This window comes from Corvus kubaryi, unplaced genomic scaffold (assembly GCF_017639235.1).
Source record: "Corvus kubaryi isolate FWS band 111438036 unplaced genomic scaffold, C.kubaryi_AGA036_p1.0 124, whole genome shotgun sequence".
NCBI lineage: Eukaryota > Metazoa > Chordata > Aves > Passeriformes > Corvidae > Corvus > Corvus kubaryi.
Window position 1 is genome coordinate 558,537 of NW_024580659.1, and position 20,082 is coordinate 578,618.

The following is a 20,082-nucleotide window of genomic DNA, read 5'->3' on the forward strand; positions in this document are numbered from 1 at the left end:
TTTTGGAGTGTGGTGGCCTTGATGTGTGAAGAGTGAGGCTGTGACTTTAGGTTGTTCCTCAGCGCTCCAGTTCTTGGATATAGTTTCAACATCAGGGATGGATCTTGAGTTGGTCTTAGATTCTGTAGTGTTCACTCTGCACTTTGGGACATAATATTTCAGTGCAGGTGACTGGAGTACAGTTAAATCAGTGGGTCCATTCTGCCGTGACTGAGATGACAGCTTTCCGAGGAGAGAGAGGAGTAAAGGCTCTCTAGTTTCTTGGATCTAAACTTAAAAGCTTCCACACCCTCTTGTTATGTGTGCAATGACATCTATACCAAAATGAGAAAGTTGGAGTTCTCATTCCTGCTCAGCTGTACTTTTTCATAATGCAAGGGATTGGACTTCAAAAAGTAAGCAGGTGTTGAAAGAAAAATAGCAAAGGCAAAGGAATTGCGTTAGTTCTTTCTGAAATATTGCCCAATTAAAATGCTGGCTATTCGTGTAAAATACATCTGCAGCAAGGTACTTGGAAATGATTTATCAACACTTACTTTAGAGAGTGCTGCCTCCAAGGTAGCACAAAATGTGAAACTGGCAATGGAAAGTCACCATGACTTAAAAAAAGCAAACAGCAAACCAATTATTTCTTGCCCTAAGAAAGAGTGTGACTGTCACTGGGTTGTGTAAGGGAAAGTGGGAACACTGTACTATTAACATTCATGGTAAACTGCACAGTTAATCATCATCCAGCTAGTCCCTGGTTTCTTTCTTTTTCATTCTGAAGTAGAGGGGTGGTGGTTAGAGGGCTTGTCATTGGAGGGAAAGGGAAATTGAATATTTAATGTGGCTTTCTTTATGACAAGGCACTAACATGACTCCCGTCTGTATTTAAATGCTGTCCCCAGGTTACGACTATGGCTATGTCTGCGTGGAGTTTTCACTCTTGGAAGAGGCCATCGGATGCATGGAAGCCAACCAGGTTGCTTTACAATTCGGTCAATGCTGCTAGAAGATTTTTAATTTTTTTTTTTGGTGGGGTGGTGGAAAGCCAATGAGGTTTTTGTGAAGGAAGAGCTGTTCTTGCATAATACACAACACCACGGTTTAAATGTTGCTGTTACCAGAGTCTTGTATCAGGCTTAGAAATGCCAGTGGGAAAGAGCTGCTGGACACCAAGTGGTCTGCCCTCCTCCCTGGTGTGTGTCAGCACACTGGCTGGATTCAGAGGCTGGTGGCTGACAGACTCCTAATGCAGGTTTTGACCCTGCTGTTTTTGTACTCACTGAAATGCAGTCGGGAAGAGCTGTGCTGGCAGTAAATGCTTCCCCCGGCTGTTCGTGCACACACATGCACATGTGACTGTAGGTGCGTACCCTCGTGTGCAGCTCTGAGTCAACTGTGACTGGAGTGCTCCACTTTGCCATATGCCTTACGTGTGGGAGAGATGCTTAATTATGCATCTCCCCCATATCTATCCTGTCCTTTGGCAACCCGGAGCTGCAGACACAAGGACTACCCTATGTACAGTTGAGCCTGGTAAACCTGAACATTTCCAGCCCTTAAAGGACAAAATGACTGAAATCCCCAGTAACTATTCAAGAGGGGCCTTTTTTCTGAGCTGGTATTTGAAGCTAGAGCTGTTGTCCACGATACAAGAGCAAGATGCATAAAATTTGTTACATAAAGCATAGATTCCCATCTCACACTGCCCTCCTTGTGCCTCGGAACCACAAGTGATGGGTCCCTCAACAGAGCCAACTAAACGATTGATCCCTCTTCCTTCACCATATCCCTTAAGTCTCCTCTTTGCTGCTTTCTGCCTCCTAATTTGCCTGAGTAAGAATCCATATCAATTATCATAAGCCTTTTTACCTGAATCCTGGGTCTTGCTGTCATGGGAGGAGAGTTATGAGTCAGATTCAGAGCTGTGCATCTGCAAAAATGTACTTACAGTTAATGAGTCTTCACAGCTGGGGTTTCAAAGGTCCCACTAAGCGCTCGCATTTGCCTCTATTTTCAGTTACAGAGGTATTGCAACTTACAAAAATGTTTTACAGAAATAATTCTGTTGCTGGGAAAGAGCCTGGCACATTCCCACCGAGGTGGTGTAGAGGAGCAGAGAGAGAGAAGGCTCCAGAATTAATTATTACTTTTACCATCAGTGACAACTTTTATTTCCCCTTCAGTGTTTCTACAATTCCCAATTTATTTTGTTGTCATTGGGGAATCTATAATTATAGATGACACTCCTTTTAACCAAATGCCTCTCCATATTCTCTCACATGAAATAACGTCTTCCTACGCAAGAGCAATTTCCAAGTATCTGGGAATTTTGGAATCCCTCTGGTTCTGATTGTTGATGCCTGCTCTGCCCTTTCTCCCATTTGGAGTATATAGAATTGGGCAGGTGTTTTGACTTGATCAGGTTTGGTCCAGTGCTACAGCAGAGAGCCTGTAGGCACCAATCCTTAAACTGAATTGAGTGCCTGCAGGTGCCCAGTAAATCACTGCACACACATGCATGGGAAGAAGCTCTGGCTGGTGTTCCACTGCTGCTTACACTGACCTCCCCAGCAGCCCTTACAGCAGCCATTCAGGCTGGGGAATGTTTTCCTGTGACTCCCTTCCAAAACTCAGGCAGGGTGCTGCCAGAGCCCTCCTAGTGACAGGAGTTGACGTCCCAGCCATGCACACCTGGCATGTGCTAAAAACAGACAGGGTATGAAAGTCTTGCAGTTTTCTTCCTGCTATACCTGGCTCTGTGTGTGTGCAGAGGAAAGCTGGAAGATGGAGTACTTGGAAGGGATCATCTCCCAAGCCTCCATATGCCTATCTTCATCATACTTTAGTAGACCTACAGTAGTTAGTAACTAATGAAGTTAGAAATGTGGGGTTTGGGATGACCCAAGCTATATGCATTTGGTCAGGAGAGCTGTAACTTCTGGATTGCCCCATATAGATTAATTTGTCTAATCTGCTTTTGATTGAACATGAAAAAGACCCCTTCTAATTACCTAAATAAAAAAACCTAGCAAGATTTGTACTTGACATACTGCAAGGGAAATAGGTGACTTTTAAATTCTCAGTAAGAGACAAATAGAGATCTTCAGAAAGGGAGTTACGAATTGTCCCTAGAGAACAGATATTTCACTTCAATGACTTCCAGGGTAGAGTTGCAAGATCATCTCCTTAGACTGAGAGTCTGCATTTTTGCAAGCTGCAAAACCAAAAACCTGTGTTAGCTAAGACACAGATTCTTTGATAGTTCAGTTATTTTCAGAAGGTTATCAACTGTCCCTGTCAAATTCAGTCACTTGTGAGAACATAAATAGCAAGTGACATGCTGGTCCCTCACTAGTCAACCTGCCTCTTTCTCAGGCATCTGCAGGCTGGGAATAAATAGCTTGTGCAAAACCAGCATTTTTGATGCTGCTTAATGCCTGTTGAACTGCCCCTGCCTGAAGAACAATTTGCTACATCCCTATATTGTATAATTCTGATATTGTGAAATCCCTTTCTTTTACTTGACACACACCAGCACCCACTTAAGATCATTGCCAGATTTGCAAACTACAGATTTACCAGGTTCAACTCCCTCCATTCAGGAAATCTTAGCATGTGTATGTGACTGCTGAGATTTGAGGGGGCTTTTCTGTTACATATATTGCGATAAGGAAACACCCATCTTCTGTGTTGCCCTAATTTTGCAGGAGCATTTTATTCCATGTGTATTAACTGCCACAGCTAAAGTAATGACAACAAGCCCCTTAATAATTGCTTTGACTTGTTAATTGTTGCATTGGCAACTTACTCTAGTGCCAAGGTCCCACCTAATATGCATGAAAGGTGCTGGGTCTCTTTTATTCCCAGTGTGGAGGTGCTGGGCACAGGGCTGGGTGAGTGAGGTGCCAGGTGCTGGCTCTCCCACTGGCTTTGGGGGGCTCTGCCCCGGCAGGGCAGATGAGCTGTGGATTTGTTGTGCAGAGCCTGGGTCCAGCCCTCGTAGCAGCCTCATGGTTGGTGATGCTCCTGGTGGCCTTTTGTTTCACGGTGGCTGTCACTTAAGTTGTGTGAGACCTCTTTTCTGTCTGTGAGGAGCTGCTTTTCTGTTGGGGAGAAAGTTATTTTGAATGGAAAGCGGGGGTTCTGTCTGCTAAGTCACATGATTTCTCCTAAATTTTTCCCTTCTTTATTCTCATTTTTGAAAGGGTGTGGTGTGGCATTCGGTGTTTCTTTGGCGTAGCCCCTGGTGTAGTAGTGTTCCTGTCTGAGGGCACCAGGTTGGCTTCTTGGAAGAAACTTTGGGAATACATCCCATGGCTGCTCTTCTCTGTAGGCATGGGATCTTTTTGCATTCCTCCTTCATGTGTAGAAGAGAACAGACATAACAAGCATGTTACTTGGTGTGAGAAAATCAGGTGGGAAATGAAGTACCCTTTGTGTACTGTTGTATGTCATAAAGGCAGGAGAAGGAGAAATGGAGGGAGCCTGTCTCTGCTGCTTGCATATTTTACTGTTTTCACTGAGATGGAGCTGGTTGTTATACATATGGAAGCAAGAGGGGTTTTTTAAGCTCAGGAGCAAATGGTTTGTCTCAACTGACTCTGTAGTATTGTCGGCAAATCCTCTTAGGCCTCAAATGTAGCAACAGTGGCTGCATGAATATTTCCTAGCTTTTGTTGCTAGTAACTAACAACTTTGTAATCCTTTCCTCCTGTTTCTTAAGAAAGAGGACAAGAGGAGAGCTATAGCATGAACTTGTAAGAATTCATACACTGTAAATTAGTGTGCAGGTCTCCAGGCGTGTGCTGGAGTGGTTGTTCAAGACCTGCTCTTATGCCTTCCTGCACTGAGACCAGCACATGTCAGAGCAGTTTCCCTGCAGTGCTGTCCCTGTTCAGCTTGCTGAGCACAGCAATATCTCCATTCCCTGCTTGTTTTTTACTGGAGAGGGTAAGAGGGATTCCTACTGGATTTTGTGGGTGCTCACTTGAGCATGTCCCACTCCTGTACAATTAGAAACATCAACTGTGTGTTTCTCCAGCTCTGAGCCCATTCCCCTGTATCCATTCACTGCAGTGCCTTTCTGTATTCTGTGTGAACAGAGCTTCTGGTGCAGATCAGATTTCACAGGCTTTTCACTGTAGCTGTTGGTGTTAAAATCCACAAGATGCTGTGACAAGCAAGCAAAGCTTAGGACTTTCTGTCCTGAAAACATTTGCAGTAACAAGCCACAACTCTGTGTAGCTTCCTAATTAAATAGAGAAGGAACATGTGGTTATCCTGAGAATGGAACTTCTCCTGTGACCTGTAGCCTTGGAGTATTTATTGAAGCCTCTGATGCAAGGAGTGTGTTACAATTTTTAAGAGAAAATGTGTGTCCAAGCATCAAAAATAATTGCTTTCCTTTTGGTAGAATGTGCTTAATTGTGGAGTCTGGCATTTTTTTTTCTAGAATCTGGCAGATTCTCCCTATAATGGAAGATGACACCTGCCTCAAATGCATTTTCATGGGCTGTCTGGTATCCATCATTTATTCACTTGACAATGTTACTCCATCTCTTTAGCTTTAACCTGCAGTTGAGGGTGGTGGCAGCATGTCCACAAATACACTGAAATCCATTTGTGTGTTAGGCTAAGGGTGCTGGAGATGGCCAGCTTTTTTTGATCTGTCCTTCTTGGATTCATAGCTGACATTATCTTTGCTTCTCTTGTTGCATATTGGATTTTGCTCAGGTTGTATCATTAGCACACCTCTTTTTTCCCCTGCTCTCCCTCACCCCCATGGGGCCTGTCCTGCTTTTGACTGTGTGGATTTCTAGAATCAGCTTTTGGAGTCTTCCACTTGGAGTGAGGGAAAGGCTTGTATACCTAGGCAGTTTCTTCTCTAAACATCCTAATGGTTTGGGAAACATGCACATTGTGGAGGAATTTTTATGAGCCACCTGACATATGGAAAGTTCTCTCCGCAGGCTAGTGGATGAGTGGATTTCCAGGCAGCAGAGCTGATTTGGGTTTTTTTTGTGTCTGATTCAGTGTGTGACCTTGTCACGAGCTCACCCTGTTCTTACATCACAGAGGCTTGACATGTTGAGTCAATAATTTTTTCATTCCCTTGTGTGTCTCACTAATCACTGCATCATACCGGCATTTAACTGGAGTTGTAAGCTTTTGAGATTAGTATGGAAGCCTGCAGTGGGAAGCTCCTAGAGCTGGGCAGACATTTGCCTGTGAAGAAGCAGTTACATCTGCCTGCAGTGACCTGTGACAGGGCTGGGTGCGTGGGTGTACATGTGTGTATCCTGCAGTGAAGCTGTGGTAAATGCACTGCCTGTTTGGCTTAATCTCTGCATGCTGCAGAGACCTTCCATGTGCAGAGAAAGATGGCTTTTGTTGTAAAACGTAACTGCCAAAAAGTACTGAAAATATTTCTCTGGACCTTTTTCTCTTCTGTCTTCTCAACATCTTGTGTCATCTCAACTCTCCAAGCCGTGTGAATCCTCTTAGTCCCTCTTCCTTTGGCACAGAAGGTTGTAAGAGATCTTCTGCCAGAGACTTCACACACTCTTTCTTTCAGCCAATAGTAGCTTCCCATCAATGTGTTTTCTCCAGCCCTACCCAGATAAAAAAACTACAACCTCCTTCTTGGCAGCTCTGTCCTGCCTTGCCTCAAGAAGCAAATCATGCTACCCAATGTGTTTTAAAATAAGTTCACTTTTCACTAGAAGAGTTGTGAAGCTGCATCTTCTTGCTCTACTTGTGTGATTCCCAGCTTGCCATGTCCTTCCACTTCCCTGCTCGTATTCCAAAATCCTGTCCTCCTTTTTCCTTCAGCCTCGCCTTACCCATGTGGTGGGGACTGTATGTGTTTGCTGCTGCTGAGCTGCTGCTCTGGAATGGGATTGTCCCAGAGGACAGCTTCTGGGTGAGCTGCCTGGAGCATGCAGCACATGCTTAAGTGGAACTTCTGCAGTATCTCTGGTTGCTGCTGGGGATGTGTGGCCCAGCAGGGTTATCTCAGGACTCAAATATTGCTGTATATTACAGAATTATCTATTCTGTGTGCTGAGGTTGGCTTGGGCTGCTGTATAAATAGGTTGTTTCACATAAAGCATCACTCCCTACCCTCCTCTAAAATGAAACTGCTCTCCCTCTGGCCCCTGCATTTCTGTTCTGGTGATGAGTTTGTTGGAATTTTTTGCCCATTGACATTTACAAATCTGTGTGATGATGTAACTCTGAAATAACCATTTTTTCCCTATAGATTATAAACGTCTTGTTAACCAAACTGTTCTGTGTTGGGTTAGATGTTCTGTTTACAATGCCAGGAGCTGGAGGGAATAATTGTGATTTCCTGAAATTTGTTTAAATAACTTAATTTGTGAGTGAGTGACAAGTTAGGTGTCCAGTCCTCTCTGATTGGCCATGTGATGTGATCTATCAGTACTTGTGCTGCATCACTCACAGCTGCTGGGCAGGAAAAGGTTGGATACTCCCTGCACTGGTGGCTCAAAGTGAGGAACCACCATGGGACAGCTGGACCTTTGGTCATACCCGGCACTGATGTTGTAAAAATGGGGGTACTTGAAAACTTCCTGCTTGTGCATGCAAAGTGCAGTGTGTACCATGGATAAGTCTGCTTCTACCCCTTCCATAGGGCTAAAGTTGTGTTCTAGAGGACTCATTGGCAGAGCATTCCCTAAGAAATAGCTTTGGTTTGGTCATTTTCAATACGCAAAGCATTTTCCTGAGTGAGAGGCATCTGGAACACTCATCCTTTGAATTCATTTCTAGGTGAGATCTTGCCTTGAGCTAGGAAAGATTTGAAGTAATCTTTGGATGCATGGGCAGGATACAGATGGCACCCTGTCTCTGTAGCTGTCAGGTCCTCTCCTCCTAATGTGTTAATGGAATAATTGTGTGCCAGTGGGGAAATCTTAGTCATAGATGCTACACATAGGTGCAGTTTCACCTTAAAGAACAATGGTTTACTGCTGGCTGCTCTTTCTCACAGACTGTATGTTTTTTATAGGGTTTGCATTCATCATTAGTTGATTTTCTGTGAAGATCTGTAGAAACTCTAAATATATCCCTGTGTAACCATTTGGAAGGTATGTATCTTGTAGCCTCAAAGTGCTTCAAAGGAACATGGTAAATCAGGTGTAGGACAGATTGTGTGGTGCTGCAGTTGATAGATTGTGTATATGGTCTGAAGGAGATTTTTGGATTAGGATGTAAAATCCCTTGATCAAGCTCCTATATGAAAGTAGTAGGACTGATGCCACTAATTTGCTTTGATGCTTTTGAAGTCATCGTCTAAGTAAGCTGGTGACTAACCAAACTGTGGCTGCACTCTCCGAAATTCCCTCTGGACTCTTAGAAGTGGACAGTGCTGATGATACGACTGGAGTGTCTTAAGGGAGATGGGCAGGCAGTGAGGGGGAAATGTCTGGACCGGTTCACTTTACATGAATCAGGACATCTCAGTGAATGAACCACAACTTTTCATTTCCAGAGTGAGACCATTTTCTGTCATGGTTTTGCCATAATAGTTTGCACAAGACCCGCCACTGAGAACGAGATGACATAAATTGTTGGGCTGAGTCCAAGGAGTCCTCAGCCCGATTCAGCAATGTCGAGGGGAACACCAGATATGTTTTACAAGCATATGAGCCAAATTATAATGCTAGGACTCCATCTGGACTGTTTTGATAAGTGGGAGCACACCAAAATGTTGCAATTTTCACTTGATGAGTCGTCGTTGTGAGCTTCAGCCTCAGAACTGTTCGTTCATGCTTTTGTGCTATCCTAGCAGTGATTGCTTTTCCGTTACTTGATGCACTGTTGGTGTTGGATTGCTGGAACAGGAACGTAAAAGGTTGACTCTAAAGGTGGAAAAAAATGTCAAACTGCACACTCCCTGGTGTTAAGGAGGAAGGCAGAAGCACTGTTTCCTTCTCTTCAAAGAGATGGTCTGCCTACCCTTCTGTAGAAATTATGTATGTTTTTTGTGTATCTGTGGTTTTGACAGTGAGAGAGAGCTGGAATTCCCTTCAGATGTGGATTTTAGTCTGTTTTCTTCCCAGCTGAGTTTGTATTGAACCTTTTCAATTTAAATAACGGAAGTTTGGCTACCTGGAATTGGGGTTCATTCAAAAGGAGTACATTGAATTTTGCTGTTTTCTGCTCGGGTTGTGAGACTCGCACGAGTGAAATATCAAATTCAGATTCAAGTTTGAAGATGCAAGATCAAAGCTCTGGCAGTCAGCAACTTTTATTTGTGAATTTCTGTTTCCATTTGACTGTAACTGGGTTGTTAATGTTCTTGTCTAGAAATGAAATTATTACAGTGGAAAATGGGGGCGGCACGCCTAAGTGGGCTATTGTGTCATTATCCATCAATCACAGGCAACAAGGAAACAGGTATTTAACACAGGAGGACACAGAGTTATTATCCACCCCGTTCCCCTGCAAGCCACAGGGCACTTTCTAGGCTCTTATTAAAGCTTTAATACCTATGGAGAGCACGAGAAACACTGTGTGCTACGGGATCAGGAGCTTTGCTGTCATTCTGCATCTGTGCAGGACCAGGAAACACATGAGGTGGAAGAGCACTGAGAGTGCTGGCAGGCAAATCCCTCTGCACTGCTGAGGAAAGGCACCAGCTTCCCCAGTCCTCTCCCATTAGGGGGGGAATTTCTTCTTCCATCGTATTGGGGAACATGTGAAATGGACAGCCACTCGCATGTCCTCGATACCACTGTGTGACCAACTTCCTGAATCCTGGCTACAGTTGCTCCCAGAAGAGGGCTGTGTGGGAAAATCTTGAAGCTGTTTTGTGCAAGGAGACACAGGAGGGAGGTGGAAAGTTCTTCCTGGCTTCTGCAGAACAAAAGCTGTCAGATGTAAAGGAGCATTCTGCCTGAAGGTTTATTTTGTGGTGCTGTTGCACCATGTGTATGTGTTGACAGCTACCAGATGTTGCATCCAAGTGTCTTCCTGCATCTCCATGGCTTCAGGCCGCCTATAAGTTCAGTTAGTTATGCCTTCCACAGAATGAACAAACAGCTTCTGAAGGACAGGGGTCTAAAATAAAGTCTGTCATGTAAGGAATTACATTTTTAATGAGGGTCAAAGCTGTAAAGCTGTAAACATGAGATTTAAGTATTTAAAACTCTGAAACTGACTTTAGAACAAGAGAATGAAAGTAATTTTCTCCTGTTTTCATAGACAACAGGGGAAATCTTAGTTTTTTTGTGATGTACAGTCCATGTCTAACCAGGAAATTAGCAATATTCAGATGGGCTTCATGAACCAGATTTGAGCCAGGATGGCATTTAAAGCCCGAGCAAACATTTGATGTACTTTTCCATCAAGGATCTCAGGAGCAGAGTTAACAGAGAACGTAATTTTAAGTCTTAAGAATTCCAAGCTGTATTTTCATACACTTAATACCAGGTTGAGAAGTCTCACTAAGAAGCTTTCTCATGGTCCAAAGCTGTACATTAATGATATGATGACTAAGGTATTTTACTGTTTATAGCCTTAAATTTTTGAAAGCCTGATTGATTCTTCCCAAGCTGTGATATCACTGGAGAGGAGTGCTGAGGTGGTGTGGATTTTTTTTTTCCCCTGACAAGCTGTTGTTCTGTGCCTGGTTCGTGTGGGACCAGTGCGTGTCTGCTGTCACTGCTGCCTTCTCTGTCCATTCCATTAACTCAGCTCATCTCTTTTTCTTCCTTCCAGTGTGTACTGGGCCCATCACTAAAAGTAAGAAGTGAATTCCAGAAAGTTTCACACACACCTTCTAATGACAGGCAAATGATTGATCCATCTGGTTCTAAGAGGAGCAGCTGAAAGCATCACCTCTCTGGTGCTCCAGTGCTTGCTGCAGAGAGGTGAGCAGCACACAGGGAGCTGCAGGCAGTACCTGTGCCTGGCTGCCCTCAGTCTGCACAGGCCAGTCTCTGTCCTGAGCCACCAGGTATTAAATCCCGAGGTATTAAAGTCCCACAGGGGGTTCCAGTGACAATATCTGAGCCACCCCCTACTGTGCAGCTTATCTGACAGTTTAAAGAGATACCTGTGCATGCTGTTTCCCCTTCCCAATCCCTTAGGAATTTAGCCATGCTGAGGCACTTCTGACACAACAGGGATCTGTGTTCTTTTCCTTCCTTGGTATCAGGGTTATCAGAGGAACTGCTGTCCTGCACACTCACCTCTCTGGCTCTACTCTCCCAAAGAGCTGAGATCAGCCACCAGAGCAGCCTCGGCACCTGGAGAGTCTACTTCTGCATCCTGACAAGGCACTGAATTCCTTTCTTCAGCAGTTCTGGGAACTGACCAGGAAGGAAAGATCTGAATTTACCTCTGTTGTGCAGTGCAGTTGCCTGAATGAACCTTTTAAACCTCAGTGCCTTGTCAAAGAGGAGGTTCTGGGTCCCACAGGGAGCTGTGACACCCACTAGTGTTACATTGCACCCAAGCCAGGCTGGCAGGGAAAAATCATTTCCCTCCAAAGGGCTTGGGTAACTGTTCTCATGCTGTGCCAGGTTTCTTGGCAAATACTGACCCAAGAGCTTGAAGCAGCTGTTTTCCAAATCAACTCTTAAGAAGACCTCTCAGGAGGCAGCACCTGCTCAGACACAGAAATCCCTACAGGTGACAGCCTGAAGGTGGGCCAGGTGCCTTCTGGTTCTGTCCAGGTGGGACCATTAAGGATCTGGATATAGCTTTTGGACAGGCCACCTCAAGGTCACAGTGATGTGCTGGGAATCATCATTGGGATGACACAGGTTAACTGTTGCACTGCTGGTGGCAAAGGGCAGGGCTTTTATCCTGTGGGAGTGAGTATCAGACACCCACTTTTGTCATTTACTGGGAATTTAGGGATCTTGAGAAATGATGTCTCTAAGGGCAAAACCCTCTTCTCGTCAGAGGTGCTTCCTCTTCCCAGGGTTTTTGGGTCTTTTGCTTTCAGCAGAGAGACTGTCCTGCAGGGAGCTTGCCTGAGCATTGGCTACAGAGAAGGCGCTGCCAGGGCAGGCTCCGAGTGCCGAAGAAGGGAGTTTGGAGGCGTGTCTGGAGGAGCCTCTGGACCATACCCTTCTCTATTACAGTTGGTGTGTTTTTAGCAAACAGTTGCTGCTGCACAGAACACTCTGAGTCCTGTTCACTATGCAGGTGTTGGAATTGGTGTGTAATCCCATAGGGACATGCTCCAGTGAAAGAACATGTGCTCGTTCATGGGCATGGGTCTTTAAATGCTTAATTAAATTGCTTGAATTTTCCAGCCATAAATTTATCCCTTTGAGGCAGAGCTTTGCAGCCTAACTTTTTTTCCAACGTGATTTTGCACTGGGATTTAGGGTTTTGATATTTGTGCTTCAAACCCATGATTAAGGTGCTGGGTGTTTCCTCATTGTTTCCCAGCTTCCTTATGGCCGTTACTAATGGTAAAGTATCCCTGAGGGAGGTGCACAGGAAGGTCCTGGACTGGATTAGTGCATTGTGCTAATGTGCTTAAGTTTTATATTGTTTAACAGTGAGGTGGGATGAGATGACCTTTGAGGAAAAAGGTGGCCATGTTAAAAAAAAAAAAAAAAGCAGAAAATATTTCCAGGCAGTAGAGCAGCATTTTGGAGAGAGAAAGGGAAGCCCCTGTGTTGGGAGAGAGGGGAGTCTGTGAAGCAGCTGTTACTCAAACATTGTCCGTGCAGTAGCCCGTGATAAGACAAGGAATATTGATGAGGCAGAGCCATGCGGACCCTTCCCTAGAGCCATCTATGAATCATGATACTCAATATGCTAAATATTTAAATATTCTTAAGTTTTGATAGTTTAAATATATTTTTCCAATAGAGGATTCAACCTGATTGATACTTTTCTGAGCATGAAGCAAGTGTTTGACTTAGAATCATTTAGGTTGGAAAAGGCCTTTAAGATCAAGTCCAACTGTTAAACTCAAAGGCATGGCTTCCTCCACTTAGCCTGTTATATGGTCTTAACCATCCACGCTTCTCTTTAGCTGTGGAGTGGAAGCCAGTAACACCAGAGCACAGAACTTGTCCCTATTTGAGCTGTTGTCCCCAGATCCTCACTGTCTGGACTCTAGAAATCTTCTTCTGACGCCTTCATGCTGTAAAGGAAGGGCTTTCATTTTAAAATTTCCACCTTTTTCCCAGTGATTCTATAAGCTGATCTGCAGAGGTGCCCTCTTCAGAGGAGTGAGGGAAGCTAGAGGTCAGCATTAGCCAGGCAGGGATGCATTAGGGCCTTGAGTGGCAGGTGAAAGTCCACTTGGCTTCACTGGATCAAAGAAAACTTTCAGATGTGTTGAAATCTCCTTAAAGGGTGAAATGCAAAAGCTATTAATATCACCTACTGCCCAAAGCTGGCCCCTGAGCATGTGAGGTCCTGAGCACATTGTGTGTTTTCCCAAGCTGTGGCACATCACTGTTACTCTTCCTTGAGCTGTAATAGGGAGCTTGCCTGTGCCCACCGTTTTGGTGCTCTCGGAGCAAATGCTGTGTTTAAAAGATAAACACTTTGAGAGTCCTAACTTGGAACTGAATTGGAGTTCAAAATTCAGGCATTAAAATGTAGAGAGCTGGCATAGTCTGAAAAGCAATTTCTGTGTGTATTTGCGAAAAGGATATCAGTGGGGGGAGGTGAGCTGTAGAAAGATACTGGGACTTGCTTAAAAGGAGTATGGCTGGTATCCAGGGAATTTAGAAATCGTAGGAAGAAAACTGGAGGTGTCTGTGGAAATAAGGTACTTAAAGGATGCAGACTGGCACCTTCTGCTAAAGGACAAATGGCCTGGATAACCAGGCAGGAAGAGAGGCCTGAGGAGGGAGCAAATAGATAAGGAAGCTTGTGGCACGGTGGATGGTCCCAGTGCTAGTGGGTAATGGGTTTTGAAAAAAAAAAAAAGAGTTTGAAAAAGAGGTACTGGGAGTTATCTGGGATAAAGTAATCCTTATATAGCATCCTAATCTGTTACATTTAGCTACTGAATCTTTAGGACTCTCTCAGTTATCCTCCTAATGCCTCAGTTCTGTGTTAGTGCCAGTTTTGTTTAACATGCCCATCAGTGGTGTGCCTGAAGCAGTGTTCTGTCAGCTCAGGATGGATGGTGACAGCTTTGGGCTCTCAGTCTCAGGCCTCCGCTGACCTTGAAGACCAGGAACCCTGAGCGTGCCATGCTGGTTAGCCTTGGATCGCTGTTGAAACAAATGCCTTGCTGCTAAATGCTTCAAGGTGATGCCACGTGCTCTTCAGCTCCAGAGTGTCTCTAATGCCCAAGAGCCAAATATCCTGCTCTTTGGGTGACCACTAACACAATGTTTATGTTGTCAGTTGTTATCTCAGTGTTAGTATTGATGGAAATCTGCAATAATAGTACACAGCAACGTTGTTTGGATCCATTTGGTGATATAACAGTTCCTCAGAGATCCACCACTTTTCAAACCATCCTTTTCCCCTGTATATCTTGAGTCTTTTGCCTTGGCTGTCAGCCACTCAGCAGCAGAGTGCTGGATGCACTTGCTAGATCAGGCCAATAAAAAGAAATCCCTGAGCTGTAACTGGTTTGAGAACTCGAGAAAGAGGCTGAGAGCCTTGGGGGAAATCCCACCTCATGAGGAATTTGCTTGTAGTTACTCTTGCTGTAGGAAATGCCAGATTGCTGCAGTACCCTGCAGCAGCCTGGATTGCTCTTGTTTCTTCAGCTCCATGTCACGCTCCATTTTCTAACTGTTTAATTACAGATGGATTGTGGTTTGTGGGTTCACAGCTTTTCTCATCTGCTTTTTGTCAGAGGTAAGCAGATGTACTGCCTGTTGCTCTGTACAGTTGAGTCCCTTGTACAGCAGCTGCTGATGAGTTCGGAGATAAAAACTTCAGCATATGGAAAACAGGGGATGAGAAGCCAGTTTCTGTGGCTGAGATGATCTTGTTCTGAAATATATCCAGCTGGTCTCTTATCCTCCCAGGTGTTGGCTCTCTGCTTTGTCTCAGGAAGGTGCTGCCTCCTCAATTTCACGAGCAGCTGGGGATAGTTAGGGAGACCTTTGGTGTTTGACCCCACCTGTCTGCCTAATTTGGAGGTGAGTCCTGTAAGAGAGAGAGCCCTGTGCTCTCCCTGCCAGCTCCCACCCAGCCTCTGCATGGTGCATGCCAGTGGAATAGGATGCTATTACGTAACTTGCATTGTGTGGCAGTTGGGGGTTGTTAAATCTGCATTTCTAATCCATACTCAAATAGGAGCAGAACTTGAAAACATTCTGATTTGTAGTTCCAATTAGATAACCCGGCTTGTGCTGTCAGTCTCTTGTCTCCTGTGCTGTGCCACCCCGTGCATTTGGAGGCCAGGGCTGGAATATACCCTGAGGGTGGTAAGAGCTTTTTATTCTGGGAAGTGCTGCTGGGACCAGGGGCACCCACTGCATTCCCAGACTGCCTGCTGGGGTAGTGTCTGAGCATTCCCAAGGCAATAAACACTTGTCATTAATCATTTTAAATGACTTTTAAATGATGGATGTATACTGATTTTTGGATAGCCATCCTAATTATAGTAAATATGCATAAGAAGGCTGAATTAACATCATGTAAACGAGGTTAATGCTGGTATTTTAATGTGACTGCTTTGCTGTGCTGCCCAAAAGTGTTATTTTGTCATAATCTTCATATGCAGTTTTTTATCTGTTTATAAATGGTATTTTCAGTTAATTTTTTATCATGTTGAACCATATCAGTCTTCCAACTTGGTTGTTACTCAGTAAGAAGGATACCTGAACCTTTCAGTTCATGGCACGGATATTTTCCATTTAATCAGACCATGAACAATATAAGGAAATAATTAGCTGAAGTGGTGTTTGGTTTGTGCATGAGCCAGCTGTTAAAGGAGGTCTGAAGATGGTTCACTTGTGGTGGAGGCACCTCCTGCACTGCCTCAGGGTTGTAGCCAAGAAGAAAAGTTTGGCTTATTATTTCTTGTGGGTTTGGGTGCTTGGTAGCTGAGCCTTGGTTCTGTTCCAAAACTGATGCGCGCCGCCCCAGGTGTGTCATCTGTAAAGGTGACACTGACAATTGCAGTTCCACTAAGTCAGGCACTCATGGTGTTCCTTGTGACTAGGGATGGTGGCATCCTGGATGGATGGCTGCTGCCATCACCCTGGAAGGGCTGGAGCACATTCCTCCACAGGAATCCATGGTGATGTTGGTTGCCGCATCCACATCTCCGTGCGGTTTCAGAGTCCCTGCGGTCGCTGCCAAAGCATGACCTGTGGGGTGAAATACCTGGAGAGCTGTCAGCTCATTGTTTGGAGGCTCCAAAGTGAGATTTTACTGAAGGTTTTAGTGTTTGGACAGATTCAGTTAAAGCAGAAGTCTGGTTTGATTTGAGGGAGTGGCCGTGTTCCGAGAGCTCTCCCTCCACATTTCCAGTTTTCTAGGTCACTCTTGGATGCTCTAATTTTTTTTCAGAGAAACAGTTAGCAAAAGCTTTGACACTGATGATTTGTATTCTGTCATCTCAGTCTTGAGAGCAAAGAGATACTTTTTTGGCAAGTTCTCCCCCTCCTCAACCCCCAGTCATCATCATTAAAAGGCTGTCAACAAGCATGAAAAATCCTAGCGTGCCAACTGTAAATGCTAATTGACAGACAAGCAGCTGAAGCGGTGGCTTGTGCAGTGCCTGACCTGCAGCAGGCTGTCTCCTGGCCCTGGCAGTAGCTCCATAGGTTCCCTAGGAAGTGGGATCAGAGTGCTCAGTGCTCACATACCTGCAGAGCCAGGCTGGGCTCTGTGCAGAGCAGTGCTGTTCCAAACACGGTAAACTAGAGGTGAGCTAAGCCCAGCCTCATGAGTGAGTGTGACGTGTCCTAGGAGTGTGGTCTGGCTTTTTTCTTGCAGGTAGGCCTACCTTCCTGGTATTCTTTAATACTTCTCTGGGGACAAAAAGCTTGGAAAATACTTTAGTAAACTAGCTTTGTTGCTGAAGCCATATGCCCTGCTGACACAGTCTCCAAAGTGCTGTCGGAAGGATTGCATCACCTGTGGATATCATGGCTAAGGGATTTTCTTCTTTTTCTTTCCCTCTGTAAAAACAATGTGTTCCTGTGGGGTTTGTCCCTGCTCAGTGGAGAGCTTTGAGATGGGGCTGCGCTGTGTGTGCTCTCTGCAAACAGGCTTTATGGGTTCCTGGCACAGCTCTCTAGGACCATCACATGGTAGGGTTGCTCCATGGATCATTCTGCTGACAGGAGTATTTACATACTTGGCCATAGGGCAGCTTTTTCAGTAGCTGAAATGGCTGGGACTGAATTGTATCACTTAGATTAGAATCCAATGTTGCATCTCCAACGACCTCTAAGCAAAAAATCCATGTATGATTGTGCTTGAAAGGTATCAAACAGTAGCACAAATTACTCCCAACAGTAAAGTCCTGATGCTCTGTTTTGATGCATTTGGCAGTTCAGAAAACAGTAGAATCTGCTCATGCCCTTGGAAATCTGGGCATTTCCATGGCTGAGAGCTTGGTGTCCTAGTACTGCAAAGCTGTGCTGCCTTTTAAACCCTTCACTGGTGAGTCAACTCCTGTGTTTACTGCTAGTTATGAGGGGGAGGTTCCTGACTTGGAAGACCAGAGAGACATTTCTGTTTCACTCTGACTTAGAAAAAGCCAAGCTGCTCCAAAGTACAGGGTATTAAAAATACAGAGGAATTAACAGACGTAGTGCAGGTTGGTGAAAAAGTCCAGGATAAAATACCTGAATGTGGAAGAGATATGGTGCCAGACACTATATGTGGCATGCTTTAAGCTTACCCTTTTTCCCCCCCTAGCACTGTTCCCTGAAATTCTCAGAAAATCTTTGTGATTTCACCAAGATCTGCTCAACTGAAATCTGCTCAACTGGACTGAAATTTAGGGTATTACCCAAAAATTTTGCACAGTAAAGGAAGATCTAGGTGAAGAAGAGTAAGCAGAGACAGGCACTATAAGAAATAAAGGTTCTGAAAATATTTGCAATGGAATCTAGTAATAAAGTAGGAGAATGAGGAATTCAAAATTACTGAATCCTGACAATGTGTGTCCTGAGTGAAAGACTCATTTTTGGAGAGTTAAATGATGATTGCAACCTTGAAAATTACTTTATCGAGAAGAAATCAGTAAGAGAGAGCTTGCTGAAAAAGTGAGCAGGCAATCAGCAGGGTGTTAGGGAAATCAGGGAGTAATTATGCAAGTGACACTTTCTGCAGCCTCCGAAAATGGAATTTGCGGAAGGGACCAGCACCGCCAGCACAACATGCACTTAAAGACCATTTTCCATAAAACCAAAAATAATCTTCAGGCTTTCTGGCAAGGTTTGTCCTCAATGGCTGGTAGAAGGCTGAAGCTCTGTGACGGATTGCCCTGCCAGAGGAGGTGTTCTCTAATCGAGTTTTTTTGTTTCCTGAGCTCGTAGGCAGAGCTGCAGCTGCCTGCTGAGGGGCTGCTGTTCCTGAGGACTTCCCTGGGCTCATGAGGATGTGCACCCTGCCTTCTCCTCCTGCCTCTGATCAGTGTGTCCTGAGGCACACGTGGGCATTTCTACCCTGCTCCTGGCACTGCCCATCTCTTGAGTGTGTGCTGAGATGTGATGGGTGCCCTGCTTGGGAGAGGGAGCACATCTGTCTTAGAGGGACCAATATTCGCAGTGGGACAGCCTTGACTTCCACTTCCCTTTCTCACTTGTGTTTCCCCACGTGCCTTAAAGAAGGTGCAAACCCTCTTGTAGACATGTGAAGTGGGCAATAATCCCTGCTGTGAATAGACCCTGAGCAGATTCTCTGAAGGTGCAGCAGGGTGCTCTGTGTGCACACACCAGCCTTCGGCAAGGTCCAGGAATGGCTTGGCTTTCTGTCAGGCAAAGGCAAATCCATGTTGGAAAGCAGTGCTTGAGCAGCTGGGTGGCAGAAAGGAACCCCTCAAGGTGTTCAGCATAGGCCTGTTAGGAAAGGATGGCTTTGGTCCATAAAAGGGAGGATGTGAAGAGGGGAGGTGGTGGAACCCTGCTGTGTTCTTTCGTAGGAGTTAAAGGCTTGTTGTACTGCCACTCAGTGATTCCCTCCTATGAACTCTTCACTCCCACTTTACATATTCCCCAGCATCTCCCTCACGTTCTGCACAGCAGTTTATGCATGGATATATCATGACTTCTGAATAATGACTCTGGGAACTTGTTTTCTCGTGTTCATGGTTTGCACTGGGGGTTTTTGCGTGATGAGGCTACTGGGTCAGAGTACCTGGGAAGCTTCTGACTCAGCAGAGGCCCCCAAAATAGGCTGGGACCATTTACAGGTCCCTGACATCTGTCTGTGCTATCAGGCAGCTGCTCTCCTGGGACTTGGGAGACCTGGGTCTGGGTCTCTTTATTGATACAGCATCTCAAATTGTGGTATTGGGCAATCCATGCTGCCTGGTCTGGCAGTGCCTCCAGTGACAGGAGATGTTTCATGGCTATGTACATCTGTGACTCGGCCTGCCTGCGTCCTGCATGCCCAGGCATGGCCTGTTGTCCATGGCAGAAGGGAGCCACCAGGAATCATCGCTGCTCTGGGCGGGAGCTGGGGAACTTGTACCTACGACCCATTTTATCTGCATTTCAGCAGAGCTTGTGGGTGTGTTGGCACCTCTCCAAAGCATCACGTGTGGATCTGGAAGCAGTGTGTCTGTGGGCAGTGGAGCCCCTCAGGTGCTGCTGCTCAGGTGCTCAAGGCCAGCCTCAGCAAGGAAGGGCTGGCTGCAGAGCAGTGGCTCTGCTGGCTGCAGGGCCAGTGGCAGATTTCTGGTGTATTTCTCTGAAGAAAAGCCATGGTTCCATGACTGGCATGAAGACTAACCCAAGTATGAAAATTCTCTCACCGGAGAGGATTTTTCCACACATTCCTCCTCAAGTAGCTGCCTTGAGGCCAGCCTGGTGGTGGCTGGTGTGAGGGAGTCTGTCCAGCTGCCCCTTGCCAGCACCTGGACTAAAGCAGGTTAAAGCAGTTTCCCACTCTAGTTATTTGTCTCTGCTCTTCCTGGGATGTGGCAAGGCCTCTCCTGCCTGT

At 45.3% G+C, this 20,082-nt stretch overlaps 1 protein-coding gene across 2 annotated transcripts in view; it reads left to right on the forward strand.

Annotated features, from left to right (window-relative positions):
• Nucleotides 1–20,082, forward strand: part of RBM6 (RNA binding motif protein 6) — a 57,731-nt gene that overhangs the window by 21,098 nt on the left and 16,551 nt on the right. For both annotated transcript variants that reach the window (XM_042018560.1, XM_042018571.1), the window contains one exon: nucleotides 891–964. In XM_042018560.1, the coding sequence (XP_041874494.1) occupies nucleotides 891–964 (74 nt within the window). The remainder of the gene's footprint in view (nucleotides 1–890; nucleotides 965–20,082) is intronic.